The sequence below is a fragment of the Maylandia zebra genome, linkage group LG22 (genome assembly GCF_041146795.1).
Source record: "Maylandia zebra isolate NMK-2024a linkage group LG22, Mzebra_GT3a, whole genome shotgun sequence".
In the NCBI taxonomy this organism is placed as follows: domain Eukaryota; kingdom Metazoa; phylum Chordata; class Actinopteri; order Cichliformes; family Cichlidae; genus Maylandia; species Maylandia zebra.
In genome coordinates, this window is record NC_135187.1 from 9,640,675 (window position 1) to 9,660,898 (window position 20,224).

The following is a 20,224-nucleotide window of genomic DNA, read 5'->3' on the forward strand; positions in this document are numbered from 1 at the left end:
GCAAAATGTGCACAGGTTTTAGTTTGTGGATGTTTGGGATCAGGGCAGAAGTTTCAGAGGGTCAAGATAAGAAGGTCACAGAGGAATCACCGACCTTCCAGTGACCTGCCTGAAGCATATTAAAGGGTCCAGCCGGTGCTGTGCAGGCTGCTCCTGGGATTTGTACACAGTTAAACTGCTTATTCACATTTCACAATGTGATGTAACAAAGCAAGTACTTTGACATTTTTACTGCAACCATATTTGAGTATTTTCCAGCCGGCCATTTGTGCTGTTGCAGCTGTATGGTGAGCCAGAGTTGTGCAAGCTCATAGTGATTTTGAACACATTCTGTTAAGGTTAAACAGTGAGTTTAAAGCGCATCTCTCTGGCTTCTAGTTGGAGATCAGGTCCTGTGAGACACTCACAGAGGGAGTTTTTTAGTTAACTGTTTCAGTTAACGCAGCTCCAATATGAATTACCAGTGACAGCCACTAAAACCCCCATTAACACAAACTTACAGCAAGCACATGATAAATCCATTGTAGTCTGTAAAAACTGAGACGGCCTTGTATCAGCACAACCACTGCTACCAATTTCACACTTAAATTGAAGAGTACTGCGCCATCTAGTGGTAAGTACTCTGTAATTTATGGTACAGGTACAGCCTGAGAGAATGCCTGAGTTTGTGAGCCTGAGCTCAGGCCTAATGCACTGACTTAACTTATTTACAAACAACTCTCCTCACACATTTGCTGATCCACCGCGGCAGAAGTGTAGCAAAAGTTACACATGAAAACAAAGTAACTGAAACTTATTTGCAAATTTACAAATCTGATCACACAAACAGCCAGTTGACTTAGTTTGACAGACAGCTGTCAGGTTTGTTTCATCTGTTTTTTATCAGTTGTTGATGAATTTGTTGCTGCTCCATGTCAGTGCAATTTATGAAATATAAGGTTAGCAGATTTTGACAATTAGATGGACTATTCTGCATTCAATGTTGTACACAATGAAAAAAAAAAGCAATTCAAATGAGATGAAGCATAAACTATTTTATTATTTAAGACATAGAAAACAAAAAGTTGTTCAAACTGTTGACACATGTCTTTTTTCACTTGACTAAACACGCAAAACATTTGCAAATGCAAACAAATAATAAAAAAAATCATTCCAGTGCTGAGACAAAAAAAAAGAGATGAGATGAAATAAAAGTCGAGTTAAACAAAATTCAGTGTGGATATAACAGGTTTAGATGAAATTAGCATAAGACAGTCAAACAGATCTCAAATCATATATTTGTGAGAATAAACTTTAACTTAACATTGAATCTAAATCTAAATTACAAAAGACGATGTTTTTGTTGTGGTTTCAGATGCAATGTTTGAACTTAATGATCAAAGAGTGTTAACACTTGTTTGACAGCAGTTTTTAGATTTAGTTTCCTTACATTTTTTGACTATTTGATAAACAAAAAAAAAAACTTTGTTATAAACAGGTGAATGATATCCCAATTAACAAAATTAGGTTAACATGTATTTAACTGGAAAACACCCTGAAAGCCTAGATGGACGAAACATTGAGAATGTGACTTTTGTATTTTTTGTGAATTAACTTATAGTCACTCATAACATCTTCATGTTAATAATTTATAGAATTTCCTTTTTCTCACTCAGACCGTCACAGCTGGATTCATGGGTTGTTAGGTGAAAACAAGTATCATCATTTTCAGCAGATTTGCAGTTTCTTTGGCTCATTAAAACATTTCATCCAGACTTTTAATGGCTTCATCTTTAGATAAATATTTCCATTGATCTGGAATAGCTCCTCTGCCCATGAAGTTTTTCCCATAGTGCTCTTCCAGTTGCGTTTGAAATTGACAAACAAACCATTTCCAATATGCCAGGTTAGACCCATCAGGGGTGATGCTCCAGGTATCATACGGTGGACCAGCAGTTTTGTACTGTTTGTAGGGAATGGCTTTCTGTGAATCAGAGCTAGGATAAAAACATCCTTCACTTGCAACATTTGTTGTGCAGAAAATGATGCTGAGCTCTATTGTATCTCTATAGTGCCATCCTTTTATCCCATCAGGTCGATGAAAAGGAGTCCTGTGGTCATCAGGACTGTGATCTTTCATGGTGTTGGTACAAACAGCTGCACAGAATGGACAGTTTACCCAGCAGCAGTTACAAAGCTGATCTATGAGGATTTCTTCAGGCTTCTGCCTGGATTCCTTCAGCTTATACAGTGACAGGCTGCTCATCTGCTCAGTGATGGATATAAATCCTTTTTCTATCTCTTCCTTGAGAAAGTGAAAATGTTTTATGTCACTGAAGTTTTCAGAACAAATGTTGTCAAATGTCAGCACATCCTTTAGAACATTAGAAAAATCATTCAGCCACATGTCTGTGTCTCCTCTCTGATTTTGGACCTTTTGTGTTGCAGTAAATAAAGCCTGAGTCACACTTGTTTTGATGCCATCAACATTTTTCTTGAGTATATTCACAGCTTCATCTTTGTGACTCATGTAGATGTATTTCTGTACTTCTGCTTTAATGAAAGCTTCTGTTTGTTTCCTTGGATTTCTGATGTATGTGATGAAATCAACAAAGTTTTCTTTCTCAATGAGTGACTTCAACACATGTTTGTCCAATTCCAGTTTATTCCCACTGAATGCTGGGAAATTACACCTCATCCTTCCAGCGAGATCAATGGCAGTCTTGTTACAGACAGCCTCAACAGTGGAAACTTTCAGCTTCTCACAGATTAGTTCTCCAAGCACAACAGCAGATGAGTTTTCTTTACAAAAGCTTCTAAAAACGGTATAATATTGTGTTTTTTTACTTTCTAAGTAAGCCTTGGCATCATTGTTCTTTACAAATTTTTCCAGGGACTCTAGAAGCCAACTCTTTGCTCTGTGGAACACAAACAGTAAGAGATCAACACTAAACTCCTTCCTCAAAGGGTATTTCTTCTCTGACAGAAATTTCTGCAATTCTAATGTTACATGATTGGCTACTTCACGCAAATAAGTTGTTGAGTAGCCTCTTGTAACTACAGGTTTGCTTCTGATTGCATCAAGTGAGTCTTTTTCAGCTTTGTCAATGAACGATCTGATCTGTTGTTGTTCTTCATGGGAGAAACCACTTGAAATAAGCTTTTTTACAAAACGACTCATCCGATTACTACTTGTCATCATATAAACTGAATAATCACCAACGTCTGATATTTTCTTGTATTTTCCACTTGTTTTACATTCATTTATAAGAGCTGGCTCAAAACCAAGTTCTTGAAGGATCGTTAACTGATCTTTTTCCAAGTTAATTTCTTCAACAGGTTTTATATCTGCTGTTAATTCAGTAACCCAGCTGCTCCAAACAGAGCTGAACTGTCGTTGAAGCTCCTTTTCATCTTTGGCCTTATCCTTCAGCTGCTGAGTGAGCTCTTTGCTCTTCTGTAGCAGTTTGTTCTCAAACTCTGATTTCTTATCATCCATCATTTTACAACCTTTCTTCTGCTGGATAATGCCATCCAGTTTTATTTTTACTCTGTTTGCATGTTCATCACGAAATTCTTTAATTTTGATTTCAAACCGTCCTTTCCACTGAGCCAAGATCTCTTTCTCCTTGTCATCCTCAAAGTACTTTATCATTTCTTTTCTGACTTCTTCATATGTTTTACTTGTTTCTTGAAAAAGATGAGATTGTTCAACCTCATGAAGTTTTCCATTTTCAATTCTGTTATGAAGTTGGCTTTCAATGGTCAACATGTTTTCCCTCAGGGTCCAGGTCCAGCTACCATACTGGACTTCCAGTTTTCTGTACACTGCAATTTCAAGTGTGTTTTTAAAACTGAAAACAAAACTTTCATTCAGCAGTGCAGTACACAGGTCCTGGATGTTTGTTTTGAACTGTGAGAGAGTGATCCCAGCAGACTTTGAAGCTTTAGAGAGGATGGTGTTCTTCACTTCCTGGATGCTCTCACTGTAACCTGGATTTGGAGGAGCCATGGGTGGACTGCCCTCCCACAGCTGGGCACAGTATTTCACATCTTTCTGAACATCAAATTCAATGACATCACTGAAGCACTCTGCATCATAAACTTCCTCTTCAGCTGCTAGTTTGGCCATCTGGTCCAGTTTTTCCTGCAGACGTCTCTTTCCATCCATGTTTTTCTCTGCTGCTGCAACATCTGTGACATTCTGGTGAACAAACACACAACTGGGAGAAAGTTTAACTTCCTTCATCCTCATGAAAGCCTGAACAACAATCTGCAGGATGTCTTGCATATCAGAAGGATTCTCTCCAAAGATGTTGATCAGTGTCAGGTTTCCCAGACCAACAACAAGTGTTGCCAGTTCATTGTCATGATGAAGAATGCTACCTCCAAACTCAAGAGCACGCAGTCCTTCAGTGTCCACCACTAGAACATAGTCAAACTTCAAGTCTTTCTTCATCTCCTCTGATACTTTGAGCAGCTGCATGAAGGCACCTTTGGTGCACCTGCCAGCACTCACTGCAAACTGCAGCCCAAACATGGTGTTCAGCATTGTTGATTTTCCACTGCTTTGTACGCCCAAAACTGACAACACAAAAACTTTCTTGTCTCCCAGTTTCTTGATGACTTCTTCTAAAAGACTGGAGATCCATGTTAGAGGCACATGACCTGCATCACCATCCATCAGCTCCATCGAGTGTCCTGATATCATCAGCTGTGCAGCCAGCTCAGGGTATTTAGACCAGTCAGTGTTTCTGCTCTCTCTTTGTGTTGTTTTATGGGCTTCATAGATCTGTCCCATTTCTCTGAAGATGTGCTCCAAACCAAAAGTTGCAGACTGAAGTTTTTTTGATATGTTTTCAAGTTCAGTTTTTTTTCTTAATAACAGATCTGATTTGTCCCATTTGTTCTTCAAAGCCAAGACCTCAGACCACTTTTCATCATAGCTTTTGAGAATTGAAGAAACATAATCTGTGCAGAGGGCATCTATGAAGATCTGAATCCATTTTAGGAAATACTCTCCCTCTGTTTCTGGCAATGATGAGAGACTTCCAGTGAACAACTGCATCAGTTTACTGCAGGAAGCAGCACATTGTTTCTGACGTATTTCCATCAGTTTATCTTCCTTGTCACTTTTCTCCATTTCAATGTCTCCTCTGAGATGAAACAGTTCTCGGTGTATTTTGCTCCACTGATGCCACAGTTGGCCTTGACAAGTGAGAAATTCATCTTTGATCTTTGAGACATCCATGTTATCCTTTTTAAGCAGATTGATTATTTCCATAGCAGCAAATTTCCCTCTTTGACAGGCTGAGTCAGTTTCATCCACTCTGATTCCAGAGAGCTCAGCCATGGTTTCAAGCTGGAAGGATGGTTTCAAGATGGGACCATCAAGAGAAGACAAAACTTCTCTGATGATCCTTTTCAAGTGTTCAGATACATCTGAGTGGTTTCTGTCTTTGAGGCCCATTATATACTTTCCATTTTTTGTCTTAACAGCATCACAGCTGCCATCAACAGTGAGACAAATGAGAGGCTTATGAGACTTAAAAACACAAGATATGAGTGATTGAATTTCTTCATTGCTTTGCAGAGATTCCACAAGAAAAATATTAATGGAGGATTTTTCAATAAGTATGTCACGCTGTTTTTCAGTCAATAGAGCATCACCATGGAGATTACAAAAGGCAATGCAGTCATTGAAGGCATCATTGGGTTTTCCAGCAGGGCAGTACCAGGCAATCTCTGCCACACCATCCATCAGATAGCGAGACTTGGTGCTTCCTGGGCAGTTTCTGTGGAAGAAGGTGTTGTGACAGTTGTTGATCAAAGTGTTCATCAGCTGAGATTTAGACACTGACAAAGAACCCAGACGGAAAAATGACACCAAGGGTGTTTCAGCTTTGTAGACTGGAACAGTCTTCATGGTGACGATCTTTGAATCACACTGAGTTACCTTCCAGGTTTTTGTTATTTCTCTGAAAGTCCACAGAGGAAACTGAATCTCCATTGTAACTGGGTCAGGAACAAGCAAAGGTAAGGCATACTGACACTGAGAGAGCTTTGTAATCATCATCTCTTTCAGGAAGCTGTCTGAGCAGTGAAATACTGCCATCTGAACGTCCATTGGATGCACAGAAGTCTGCTCTTTCTTATGTGTGTCCACACTGCTGCTCACAAAAACATCCCAGTCACTGGAGGAGGCTTTGAACGACTCCTTGATCTGACAGCTTGATCTTACAGAAATATATCTGGCCCTGTAGTCTAACATTATCAGCCTATGGAGAAAAGTGTGAACTAGATCTTTCTCAGATTCTACATGGTGCTGTTTCACAGGTGGACCTATTTGAGGAAAATCTGCTGGTGACAACTTTTGTTGAATTTTGCCTTGAAGATGAAGTCTGTTAAGCAATGTCTCGGTTTCTATTTGCCATGACTTGTTCTGGCTGTCTTCTTCCATCACTGGCTGTGATGGCTGTGATGGCTGTTAAGCAAATAACACACATCATGCATCATTCAGAAATTACAGTGTCAAAGAATGAGACTATTCTTAAATATTCTCTAAGCTCTTGTGACAAATATTTGGGCTCTCCCACCTTCTCTGTGTTTCCACTCATGTTCTCATATGAGATACCTGCAAAATAAAAATGAATCAGAAAGTGACATATACATGGCTGGATTAAATCAACAGTATGATAAAATTAAAATCATTAATGCAACATCGAAACTGAACTATCGTTTAAGTAGTAACTGCTGCTGTTCCATAGGTGTAAATGCCCACATCTTTCTGAAATTATATTTAGTGCTTATTACTTCTGTTGCTGTGTGATACTGCAGGCATGTATAAAAGTTAAAGATTGAATGTAACAGCCTGCTCTGTGGAAGAAACTGGGCATCACTAGGCTATTTAGGTTTCTGCAAAACATCTGGTCACTTTCTGCAATGCCTGAACTTTCACTGTGAAATTCAGATGTTAATCTATGACCATTTTTGTTTGTTGTTAATATCACTATTTTTTACAAATATGCCAGTATTTTTTGTGATATAATACAGGAGGGGCTTAAGAGGTGAAAACAGATGTGAACGTTAATGTTTTGATGCTGGAGAGCTGTATGTGCACACAACTAACTACAGATAATGGTCAAGCCAACCTGTCCAAGTTCAAACTAAGTTTCAGGATTTACTGGGATTTTCCATCCAACACAGCCATCTCTAGGGTTTACACAGAGTGGTTACCGGATAGAAAATGTTGAGTGAATAGCAGTTCTATCTGAGAAAATGCTTTGTTAATGCTAGAAGATAAATGAGAATGACTAGACTGCATCGAGCAGAAGGCAACAGTAAATAAAATAACCACTTGTTCCAATAAAAGTATGCAAAAAGAGCATCTGTGCGTGCACAATATAGGCTTACTACAACTGGCCAATAGAAGAAAATTATTGATTGGTCTGATGAGTCTCAATTTGTGCTGTGACATTTTTGGAGGAGGAGGATGATGATCCAGCCATACACACATCACACAAACATCACATTGGGGAGACAGGTCAGAACAGGTAGCGTAAAGACAAACAATTAAATGTACAACACAATAGGGTCAAGGAGGAGAAAAAAAGAGAACTCTACGCAGACTGAGCTTCTGATAGGAGATCAGTATGAGACCAGAAAACAAAAACTCAAAAGCACATGAATCTTCACACCGTAACACCATGAAAACACATGACAAGCAACAGGGGTGGGGGAGAAGGGTTAGAGTAAGCCAATGTAGCTTGGGGTCGCAGCATCTCTGCTCGGGTCCAGCTGACCCAATGTCTGCATCGGATGGGGGGCAAACTTCAGAGGCATTTGAAATGGGGGAGGGGAGTGAGTCTGCGTCTGTGTCAGTGTACATGAGTGTATGTGTGTGTGTGTGTGTGTGTGTGTGTGTGTGTGTGTGTGTGTATCCTGTGTTCAGCTTTAAGAGAGACTGTCCTTTCACCTGATTAAGCAAAAGTCAACAGTCCTTCAGCTAATACAGGTGTCCTTGGAGGATAGGGTCAGAGAGACCAAACACAGGGACAGGGACAAGAATTTGTTGTTCCAGAGCCGCATGAGTGAGGGAGATGATTGTTTGGGTTAATGCGAACAACTGCACAAAGAGTGTTAACAACCTAAAAGCATGGATTCATTATACCCAGAACTACCAGTTCAGGCTAGTAATAGTAGTAATGGTGTGGGGGACGTTTTCCTTACAAACTTTGGGCCAACTGAACATAGTAACTGAACGTAGTTTAAATGACACAGACTACTTGAGTGTTTGTTACTGACCATAGCCATCCCATTATAACCACACAGTTTTCTGATGGCTGCTTCCAGCAGCATAACTATGCTATGTCACAAATATCATCTCAAACTGATTTCTTGAATATGAAAAAGAGTTCACTGTGCTCAAATGACCTCCACAATTGCCAGATCTCAACCCAGTAGAGCCTCTTTGGGACTTGATGGTGATTGTCTCATTAGCAATGACAGCAACTATGTGATGCTTTCATGTCAATATGGACTCAAATCTCCAAATGGTAAATGGCCTGTATTTGTATAGCGCTTTACTAGTCCCTAAGGACCCCAAAGCACTTTACACATCTAGTCATCCACCCATTGGTGATGGCAAGCTACATTGTAGCCACGGCGCACTGACAGAGGTGAGGCTGCCAGACACTGGCGCCACCAGGCCCTCTGACCACCACCAGTAGGGGGCAATGGGTGAAGTGTCTTGCCCAAGGACACAACGACCGAGACTGTCTAAGCCGGGGCTTGAACCAGCAACCTTCTGATTACAAGGTGAACTCCCAACTCTTGAGCCACATTTGCCCCATCTCCATCTCCAAGAAATGTTTCCAGCACTATGTTGAATTCATGTCATAAATAATTAAGGCAGTTCTAAAGGCAAAAGCAGTCCAACCCAACACTAGCAAGGTGTACCTAATAAAGTGGTTAGTGAGTGTATGTGAAAAAAGACTTTTCACTACACAGCTTGTCCACTCAAAGCAAGTAGGCTCCTGGCTTGAACGTCCTGGTTGGCTGGGAGATTTCTGTGTCAAAACAGATTTTGAACATACTTTTCAAGCTGTTCTGGGATTCCTTCCTGTGCCAGCCAGCCTGCCTAGTGATGCCCAGTTTCTTCCACAGAGCAGATACTGGTTAAATTAAACCAGGTAATTTATTATGCTTGTCAACACTGGCTGTCTGCAATTGTTTACACTCACTAGTTGGCGGCAAACGATGTGTTGCATGTTGTAGTTTCAATGCTACTACATGCCAGGTAGTAGGCATCCCAATTCCAATAACCAACCAACCAACCATTCTGTTTTCTGCCATGCAATATTTCTGAAGCCACAAAAAAAAGACCAACACTTTGAGATCTCCTAGAACACATAAAATGTGGCTTGGGCTGTCTGTATGCCAAAACATACTTGGAAAGCATGCTGAACCCCAAATTGGTCCTGATGTAGAAATCAGTAAGTGACGATAATGCATGGAATGAAATGAAGGGCTGTTTAAATGGGTTACCACTCCATGAAGTGTAAAGCGCTTTGAGTGCTCAATAAAACAATAAGAGCTTTATAAATACTAGTACTCCAGGTTTGTTCCCATGTTTAAAGAATGGATTAATATTTATCAGTAAAACAGTGTAGAGTAGTGGAAAACTGAATATAATATAAGTTTTAAAAAAAAAGCTACTTAAATTAAACTAACAAAAATAAAGTTTAAAAAAAGTGTGTGTGGACAGTGGGATGGCGTTGGCATGCATGGCTGCCAGTAGCACTGGGACACTAGTGTTTATTGATAATGTGACACATGACAGAAGCAGCCAAATAAATTGTGGATGAGGTGTTCAGAGACAAACTGTCTGCTCAAATCCAACTAAATGCAGTCAAATTGATTGGACAGTGTTTCATAATACAGATGGACAATGACCCAAAACAACCCAGGAGTTTATTAAAGCAAATAAGTGGAATATTCTTGAATGGCCAAGTCAGTCACCTGATCTTAACCAAACTGAGCATGCATTTCACTTGTTGAAGAATAAACGTCAACAAGTGAAATGCATGCTGTTTGCTACAAACAAACAACAACTGAAAGCTGCAGCAGTAAAGGCCTGGCAGAGCATCAAAAAGGAAGAAAGATAGCATTTAGTCATGTCCATGAATTCAAGACTTCAGGCTGTCATTGTCAGCAAACAGTTTTCAACCTAGTATTAGACATGAAAATTTAATTTTCAGTTATTTAATTTGTCCAATTACTTTTGAGACCTCCAAATGAAGGGATTGTGTTAAAAACACTTTAGTTTCTCCCATTTTTATGTAATCTTTATGTTGAACCCACTAAATTAAAGCAAGAAGTCTGCACATCAACTGAGTTGTTTCTTTTAAAATTCATTGTGTTAATGTGGAAACTAGAAAACGGTTGTCTCTGTCCAAATATTTATGGACCTAACTGTATTTTCTTTCATCTTTAGAATCATATTTATTCTTAATGTTTTCATCTGTAAGTTAGAGTTAGGGTTTAGATCAAACCAAAAGCAGATCCCATGTCTCTCCTTTGAATTGTTTTATTGTGTTTCTCCACCTTGTATGCACCTTGTGGGAAAATGGTAAGAATTTTTTTTAAAGGCATGCATGCATTAACTTCTCCCACTGTCTCAAACTAAGGAGGAAATAAAAGACCAAGAAATCATGAGAACTTCCTTAGAGATGACTTTTTGTTAAATTAAGCTACATTAACAGAGATGAATGGAAATCTGGCTTAAATCAGGTGGCACCATAAGTGTAATGAAACAAACTGTAAGAGTGGAGCGAAAAGAGTATCATGTTATCACTGAGACCAAGCAGCTGGGAAATTTGGCTCAAAGGGTGACCGCAAAAAGGAATTGTAGCCCGAAATAGAAGTCTCGATGCACCACCAACAAAAATAATTTTCTCTATTCTGCAACACAAAAAGCAAGGGGGGGGATACTTACTCAAGACTCTATTCTTAGAAATGTGGATTCAGAGACATCAGGGACCAAAAATGTTTGTATTCCAGGGACCAGAGCAGGCGACACTGAAAGAAATTTGAAACTGCTGACCAAAGTTAAACAAAATTCATATTGAATTAGTATGTGACTTTACTAAAAAAATAAAAAAAAAATAATAATAATAATAATAATAAAAAATGCAGGACTCTGGAGTTTTCTCTGGTCCCCTCCACAATTGGGCCTTGACAGACATGTGTATGTGTATGTACTGAAAACACAATGAGGAATCTTGGAGTCATTTTCAACTCATTCATCATAATGAGAGGAGAGTTTTCTCTCAATCTACTGCATGATTAAAGGACATTTCTGCTTAAATTCAATAAGCTCAATGCAACATGACAACAGCATATCAAAAATTCATTAAAAATCATCCTTGATAGTTGACATCAAAATCTCAATGGATTGATTGTTTTGTTCACCTACTCTACATGCCTGTATAATTTCATCTGAAGCCGCTCAGATAAATAAAATTAAACAAGTATAATATTCATTATATTTAAAGAGTTAGATAACAGTTATCCTCAAATTCAGCAAAGTTAATGGAACATGATGACGCCATATTAAAAATTGTTAAAGTAGAATCAGAAAAAAAATAAATTGAATGTTAAATGTATTAAAAATCATCCTTGATAGTTGATATGGAATTCGCAACAAACATGTCGGCCGACAGTTAAGTGGAGAGAGAGAGGGGGCGGGGAGCATGCAGCAAAGGGACACAGATCAGACTCGAAACCAGGCCAGTGCTTTTTAACAAAACGAAAGTAAATACAACATGAAAAAAATCAATAGATATCGGAAATCTTAGAATAGTTTGAGATGAAACTCGGCACAGATTTAGAGTAGGCGAGTCGAAGGAGGAATCTGAAGGAGAAGAACTACCGGAAAAGAGCGCAAAAAATATGTAAGCGTCGTTCAAATGGATCACTTGAACGCGATTTTTCACGGCATGAAGCCATAGTGCTACTCTCTGATCGTCACTCCTCTTTAAGCCTGTAACAGCTCTTGTACGGGCCTTTTACGATCGTACAGTGACAAGCACTGTTTTAGAGGCAAACAAGAAAAAAATAATATTCAACATACATACCTATCTCTTGTTCCTGGTTTGTGCAGCTCGGTTTAGTTTCGATTTCTAAGGGAAGTTGTCAGCGGAGATAAAAGAAAGTTCCTGTCAACCTATAAAACAATGGGGGGAGGGGGGATTACATTAGGAAGACGATGCATGTATACAGTGGCTTGCAAAAGTTAAACTTTTCCACATTTTGTCACATTACAGCCACAAACAGGAATCAATTTTATTGGAATTCCACGTGAAAGACCAACACAAAGTGGTGTACACGTGAAAAGTGGTGTACGCGTGAGAAGTGGAACGAAAATCATACATGATTCCAAACATTTTTTACAAATTAATAAATGAAAAGTGGGGTGTGCGTAATTATTCAGCCTCCTTTGGTTTCACCACACGCACTCTGGTTTTCCTTCATGCACACGTCCTATAATTTATAATCTCTTTCTGCTATTTGCACATTTTTACTGTAAATTTCCAAGTTAAATCTGTAAATTTTGTAATAACCTGTAAATTGTAAATACTGTAAAACCACTGTCATGTAATGGTCAGGCATTGCACAGCTACAAGCATTTCACTTCATGTCATACTGTGTATGGTTGTGTGTGTGACAAATAAAATTTGAATTTGAATTTGAAATCAGAAAGCTGTCTCTGAACTGCAGGACTTGCAGGAGGATCATGACTTCTTCCGGTACGGCTCTTTACCAGCAATCCCTAACTACGGTATGTACTTAGGGATTGCTGGTAAATTGAGTGTTTCACTGGACAGAATATCATGGCTATGCACACGACGCTGATCAACAAACCTCCTGATGCAAGTAAGAAGACGTCCTGTCATCCATTTCATCAGGATCTGAATTACTTCCTCTTTTGACCATGTGATGGGATTGTATGGACAGCTATGGAGACAGTGAACAGGCAGAATAGCTGCCCGGTCGTCCTGCCAGGATCACACAATGACATGCTGCAGGAACATGACTATCCTGAGTTGGAGGGCTGAGTGAACAAGATGTACCATGGAGTCCGAGACTATGACCCACAGTATCCCAGGAATGGAATAGGGTGACACAGTCTTCTTCCACCCACTGCTCATCCACGGCCCTGATATGAACCAGACACTGGGCTTCTCCTGGCCATGGTCATCTCCTGTTAGTATGCCAGCAGTAATTGCTATTATATTGATGTGAAAGGAAACACACAGGAAAACAGAGAAAGAGGTGAAGGAGATTGTAGCGAGGAAGTATGCTGTTAGTGATGAAGTCACTTTCAAAGACACACGGGCCATTCTGGTTTGTTTGGTGCAGGGATATGAAGATACTCTTACAGGGTGATGAATCTGAGCTGAAACTTCACCACATCTGCAGCGGCTAAATGAGAAGCAACAGGCTTGCAACACTGTAACAAAGTGTTGGGGGTTTTTCTGCTGAGTGCTGTGCAAGGGTTGAAAAACACTGTTATCTAATTTTTTTCCAAACACTGTCATTAATTTTCTTTCACCAAAATGCACTGGATTAGTCTGTGTATAATTCTGACATTTAACAGTGTTTTACAGCACAGAGATCCACTTAAAATCCATCTGTAAAAGTTGTTTAGCAAAGCAGAGAAAAAAGAAGACACTAATTACACAAATGGGCAAATTTCTGTAATAGATTTTTACAAGTTGATACATCCTCTATCTGCTGGTGGTACATACCGTGCAGGGGCCATGTTGGTTTCTCCTCTTCATTTTCTTTCTTGGGTTTCTGCTGCCTGTGGTATTCACTGAGGACACGGTCGGTTAGTGCCATCTTCCTGATGTATTCATGGATGTTTGTTATCTTATCCTGTACTATGGTACTCACACTCACAAGTCCCTGGCCTCTTTCATTAGACTTAGCGTACAGTCTTGTGGTGAAACCCTCCATGAATGGTCAGGAGCTTTCTTGTCTTGATGTTAGTGGCTTCTATCTCCTCCTTTGGTCAGCTTATTACCCCAGCAGGCTACCTGATCACATGCAGGGCGTAGGTGTTGATAGCCCGGATCTTGTTCTTACCGTTCAGCTGACTCCTTGGGACTTGCCTGACTATCTGCAGGTACTTGGTGGTCGCAGCTTTGCTAGTGGCCACTTCATGGTTCCCATTTGCCTGTGGGATTCCCAGGCACCTGTAGCTGTCCTTGATGTCTGCAATGTTGCCTTCTGGTAGTTCAATCCCCTCAGTTCTGACTATCTTCCCTCTCTTTGTTACCATCCATTTCTCCAGGCGGAATGTCCTTGCTCTATATCCTGGTGGTGTGGATCAGTGAATCGATGTCTCGTTCACTCTTGGCATACAGCTTCATGTCATCCATGTACAGGAGGTGGCTGACAACTGCTCCATTCGGTAGTCGGTATCCATAGCCAGTCTTGTTAATGATCTCACCGAGGGGGTTCAGGCCTATGCAGAACAGCAGTGGGGACAGAGCATCTCCTTGGTAGATCCCTCAATTGATGGTGACCTGTGTTATTGGCTTGAAGTTGGCCTCTAGTGTTGTACGCCACATCTCCATTGAGGTCCTGGCCTCCTGGCACTGCCTGGATTGGTTCTTGTAATCAATCCAGGCAGTGCACAGGTTGGTCATTCTTGCTTTGCAGTCTCGGGCGACTGCTCTGTCTACCAGTAGCTGGTGTTTCGCTCCTCTGGTATTCCTGCCAATTCCTTTCTGTGCTCTGCTCATATATTGAGCCATGAGCCTGTTCATCTTACACACTATGATGCCTGACAGGAGCGTCCTTGTGGTACTGAGGCAGGTTATTGGCCAGTAGTTGGATGGGACTGGTCCCACTGGTCCACACTAATAAATATGAACCCACACCAAATCTATGCCATCCCAGAAATAATGTACTGTCAAACAATACTTGAGAGTATTTATATAGTATTGCATTTAAGCCAATGTTTTTTTTTAAAAGTGTATTTTAGTATGGCATAATCAACAGATTACTCTATTACTAAAATAATCGAGAGCTGCAGCCCTAGTTGTTAGTCTGACTGGTCTCCTTGACCTTTGCTCAGGCTTGGATAAAAATAATGTCTTTCTTCAAATTAACAAACTACACTGCTTCTGATGGATCTGTGACCAGAGGTTTACAAGGGTTGTGTAGGTTTTGGAAAGACTTGGCTATAAAGTCTGAAATAGTAATAGACACTTTGCAGTAAGCTGAGGAAGTCAGTCAGTCAGTCAGTCTGTCTGTCTGTCTTCTTGTCCAGCTAATCAGTCTTTGTCGTGGCTGCTCGGCAATTTCTTATCCAACCACTATTAGCAATATTAATCCCTCTCTGTGAGAGGACTGCTGCTTGCTGAATCAGTGTGGTTGTTTACACCTGAGTTTACTGAGTGTCTCGGCAAGCTGCTGCCTGATTGTTATAGTGTATTTTCATTTTTTACTGATTGTTGTACTGTAGAGGCTGGGGAGAAACAATATTTCAGTTCAGTCTGTGTATTTCTGTAAATACCATGCGAAATGACAATAAACCTTCTTGAATCTTGAATTATGTACTAGCACACCATGTAGCTGAATTGTTTCTCTGTAAGAACGTCACGCACATATCTGTTTCCAAGATAATGATGGAAGTAGTGTATAAATGAAACTCATGGGCACTTGCACAGATGTTCACTGTGTATACTATTGCTTCCTGTGTGTCTCACTTCATAAGGGAACTTTTCTAACAAATAGATACTGGCATATAGGATTGTTTGGAATCCATGTTTGGAAGATAGAAAACTGTTATTTCATCTCTTTCTTTAGCCTTGATCGTTGCAATTGCATATTTTGGATTGTGTGGTTTCTGTATTATTTATTCATACGCAACAAACTCTAAAAAGATGGAAACTGTGACACCTGATAATCAAGTTCATTGGCAATTTTTTTTTCATTTCTGCAGGAACAGGAAACAAAAACAACAGTCAATTTCCTTAAGTCCTGAACCCTTTTAAATAAATGTTGTCACTCAGCCCGGGTATTTGTACTCCACCCCATTAACATCCTGTCCCAGGATAGACACGACCTCTTCTTTCTTAAGTAATAAGTAGTAAGTTTAGACCTCGATTGAACGCGAGTAACAAACAGATTCAAGTAACTATTTGAAAGAGTGTTTCCCATTCATGCTACAGTTGTTAAGTTTATTTTATTTAGTTTTATTTTGTTAAGTTGAAGTCTGTTGATGGTGGCAGCAGCGTAAGCAACATATTCCAGATATTTTAATTTTCCTCAGGAGCATTTTGCAGTTTCAGGACCAGGTTACATATATCCAGTTGTACCTTGGGGTCTTTTCCCAACTGGGTGTCCCCTGAAAACCTCAAAGAGGAGGGGCTTTGGATATAGGATGAAGAGAAGGGCAAGGAGGGTGGAAGAGATGAAGCAAAAGAATGATGGGTAACCAAAGTAAGTGAAGAGAAGGATGGAGGAAAGATAAAAGGGAAGTGGGGTGGAGTGGAGGGGTGAAGGGAGGATGAATGAAAATAAGTAATGTGTAGAGAGAAGAGGGGTGGAGGTAATACTTGTTATTTATCATGAAATTACAAGGGAACCTGGCCATGAAACTGATCTTCAGTCAATGATTCAACTTGTAAAAGTGAACCTGAAGTTCTGAAAATCTGCACTTCAATCAGTAGATGTTGCTGGAATGAAAATCCACTGTGTTGGTGTAAAGAAGCAAAACTAGAAAAACTGCATCTTTGTCCGAAGAATTATGGCACAAACTGTAGTATGTATTTTAAATTTCAGGTAAGCATTTCTTGGGCCTGTGTGGACAGAAGTGAGCAATGGCTGGTACAGCAATATTAATCTTGTAATAGAGAAACCAAAAAGACTACTTCCTATTCTCATTAGAAAGCCGACTACACCGGAATCTAACTTTAAGGTTATATTTAATCTAAATATGTTATTTCTACTACTACAATCTACTGTCCTCTGGTCTATATTTGCAGATACATTTCTTTTTAATTTTCCCCCATTTTGAATGAAATAAAACACACAAACTTAAGTCTGAAACCTTTAAAATGTATTTACATTATATTGTCTTACACAGGAAAACCTTACAGGGCTGTTGGGAGGAAATAGTGATTACTGTCATTAAATAATTAGCATTGATTATTATGATAGTGTTGAGTTTCAGGCTCTCTATGTGACCGCAAACAGCCTCACATGTCTGAAAATGAGATGAAATATATATAAAATAAACAGCTTTTGAATAACAGCAATATTTGGCATTAAAAAAAAAGAAAATCTAAGATTATAGTCCCTTAAACATTTCATGGTCATTATGTACGGCCACGATAATATACTTCAAAACAGGCGTGACATGCAGACAAAGTAAAGAAATAAACATTCAATAAGCTGAAGAGATGCAAAGGTCTCAGTTTTCTGTTTGAGGACTGCTCGTTCTCCCTTGGATTCACTAAGGTAGTAACTGAACGACAGAACGAGCACGCTTTGTTACAGCTGCTTTCACCTTCTGGCCTGCCATAAAAAATAAAAACACCAAACATCGGGGATTGTGATTGTCTAAGCGATGCTAAATGTTTCACAGCAAAAGAAAAAAAAGTCTCCTCATCAAAAGGAGAAAAACATCTGAACGCCGAACTTTAAATTTCTTTAAACACTGAGCCGCAGTGCATGTGGAGTTTTCTACCAGACCTTTCAGTTGCAGTGCAGACAGAACAATCAAGTCAAAAAAGTCAAACTCGGTAACAAAAGAAAATCTCGACAGTACTTAAAAAGTATTGAGATAAAAATAAAGTAAAATAACACTTTGGATAATAACAATGCAGAGATACGTGTATCAAACATAAAAAGATATTTCCCTTTGAGATCAAGCAGACAGATGATGGTTAAAGGCACAATATAAATATGCACACGGGACACAAACAAAACGACACACAAATACACATTCTTAACGGTCAAGCTGCATGTGTGTGAAAATCTTCTTCAGGCTCAGTTATTGTTCAGTCTTAATCTCATTCAGACTGGGGAAGGTCCATCCCTCTGCGCTCCTCGCCGTCTACATAACAAAACAAACCCCTCGAAATACAGTTAATGAGCAAAGCAGAAGTTTATTGCACTGTCATCCTTTATTTTTGATTCCCTCCTATATGATTTAGAAAGACTTTGGGTTGTTGTGAGGCTGAGTGACGATAACTCAAAGTAACTGAGGAGGTGTGTAAAGCCATTTCTCGTTTACTTCTTTTTTCTTCCCCTTTATTATAATAATATCTGGGTCTTAGACTGCCTTCTGTACCACTTTCTGACATTCACAGACAAAATTAAGACTGCATCTAATTATTAATCATCTTCCTAATTAGTAATTTGATGCACATCATATCTACGACTCCAATAAGACCAACAGAGCCTCAAAAAGCCAAAAGTATTCGGCTGCAAGTTTTCTGGTACTTTGAAAAACAATGAAAAAATACTTTTATGAAAAAAAAACAGAAAGAAAGAAAATCAACAAACAACAATGACGATGAAAGAAAAACCACACTCCAGAATATTTTATGCTTTCATCTGAAAGTCAGCAAGTTTCCCAGATTATAAGAATAACTCACTGTGATGATCTCTGAAGAACAAAGTTTCATGATCGAGGACTTTGATTAATCCATGTGTGAGAACCTCAGCCATCAAGTTTACACATGAACCCTGGACTATGTCCTCCCTGCACACCAGGAAGTAATCTGCTTCAGATGTGTTCTCATTTGTGGGAATATGTTCGGTTTAAGTTTGCGTGCAGAAAGCAGAGCGAACAAAGCTCCTCCGTTCTCGTGTATTTGTTTTAGAGAGGCGCAGGTTATTGACCCCAATGGACCGAATCAGACAAGGAAACGTCAAAAACATTTCAGGGCTACGGCACATGTATGAAAGCGTCTGGTTTAGTCTCATGTGTCCCTGCTGGGTCGTCTCAGTAATCCAGCCATGGATGCTCATATTTTCCTACTCAAACACTCTGAAAACATACTTGGGTTACTTGGGTCATCGAAGAAATAAAAATGATACATGATCTTCAGCTGTGTAACATTTCTCTAAAACCACAGATGGGCTCAGTTTTTCTTTAAATAGGAGGAAAGTGAAAAGAAGACTTCTACTTTGTGATTAGCTTATGAGCAAAAAATAAACTCCCATTAATCGGGTGTTCACTTGTACTAGAACAATTTTTAAAAGACCAAACCAGCACACTTTAACCAGGCATCAACAGATCCATATCACAGTGAAATGAATATGAATCACGGTTTCGTTCTGGTTACAGATTTGTCACTCCACCTCTCTTCTGGGAATTCAAGGACACTTGGGACTGCGCTCTGAGGAGCCCAAAGGACACAAAGAGTGTTGATTATCATTGGCATAGGGTGGAAAAATGTTTTCAAGTCCAAATATATTCAAAACATCACCACAAGAGGAAAAAGGATAACTACACCAACGTCAGATATTTAAGTCTCACGTGGATGTAGTTCTACGTATGTAGTCCAGCCCTGGAGTGTAATTGGAGGCTATTATAATATTTATTCTTTATCATTTATTAAACTTTTATTACTTATTTTTGCAGTATTCTGTTAAGTCACATATTTGTTTTCTTGCCTTATAAAACATCAAATGAAGCCACGAGTCTGAAAACCACACAATGGGGGAAAAATAATAATAATAAAATTGTGATCCTTCTGCCCAGTCATCCATGAAACTGATGATGCTCTGTACATGTTTTCCCCACACTTATTACCACTTCCTGCAGTTTGCGGCTCTTATCCTTAGCACATGCTCGGTGACCACGGATCACACACAGTGGAGAGGTCAGAACTGATGGTGCTGACTGATGGTGTGGTTTGGTCTTGTCGTGACAGTCAGAGATTAATGGCCCCTGCCGCCCTCCATCACTGAGTACCTTTTGTTTAATAACGGTCTGGCTACATGAGAGGCAACACATAAAAGTGGGATTAATTGATACTTGATGACTATCAGGAACATAATGAAAAACAAAGGCAAAATGATGCTTTCAAGTCACCCCGGAAAGAGATTTTTCAAAATAAAAAGCTATGACAATCTCCACAGACAAAGCCACCAACAAACAACGTCTCCTTAGCCGTTTAAACTCAGTGACAGTTGAGGGATGGTGTTCGCTGCA

General features: G+C 39.5%; 1 protein-coding gene and 1 pseudogene across 1 annotated transcript; one reads left to right on the top strand and one right to left on the bottom strand.

Annotated features, from left to right (window-relative positions):
- Positions 1-1,671: 1,671 nt before the first annotated feature.
- On the bottom strand, positions 1,672-6,439 carry LOC143414689 (interferon-induced very large GTPase 1-like). Its single transcript, XM_076879519.1, has one exon. It carries the CDS (start codon positions 6,437-6,439, stop codon positions 1,736-1,738), a length of 4,704 nt encoding a protein of 1,567 aa, XP_076735634.1. The 3' UTR covers positions 1,672-1,735.
- A 3,482-nt stretch (positions 6,440-9,921) lies between these two features.
- LOC143414781 (phytanoyl-CoA dioxygenase, peroxisomal pseudogene) lies at positions 9,922-13,349 on the top strand (annotated as a pseudogene).
- The last annotated feature ends 6,875 nt before the right edge of the window (positions 13,350-20,224 follow it).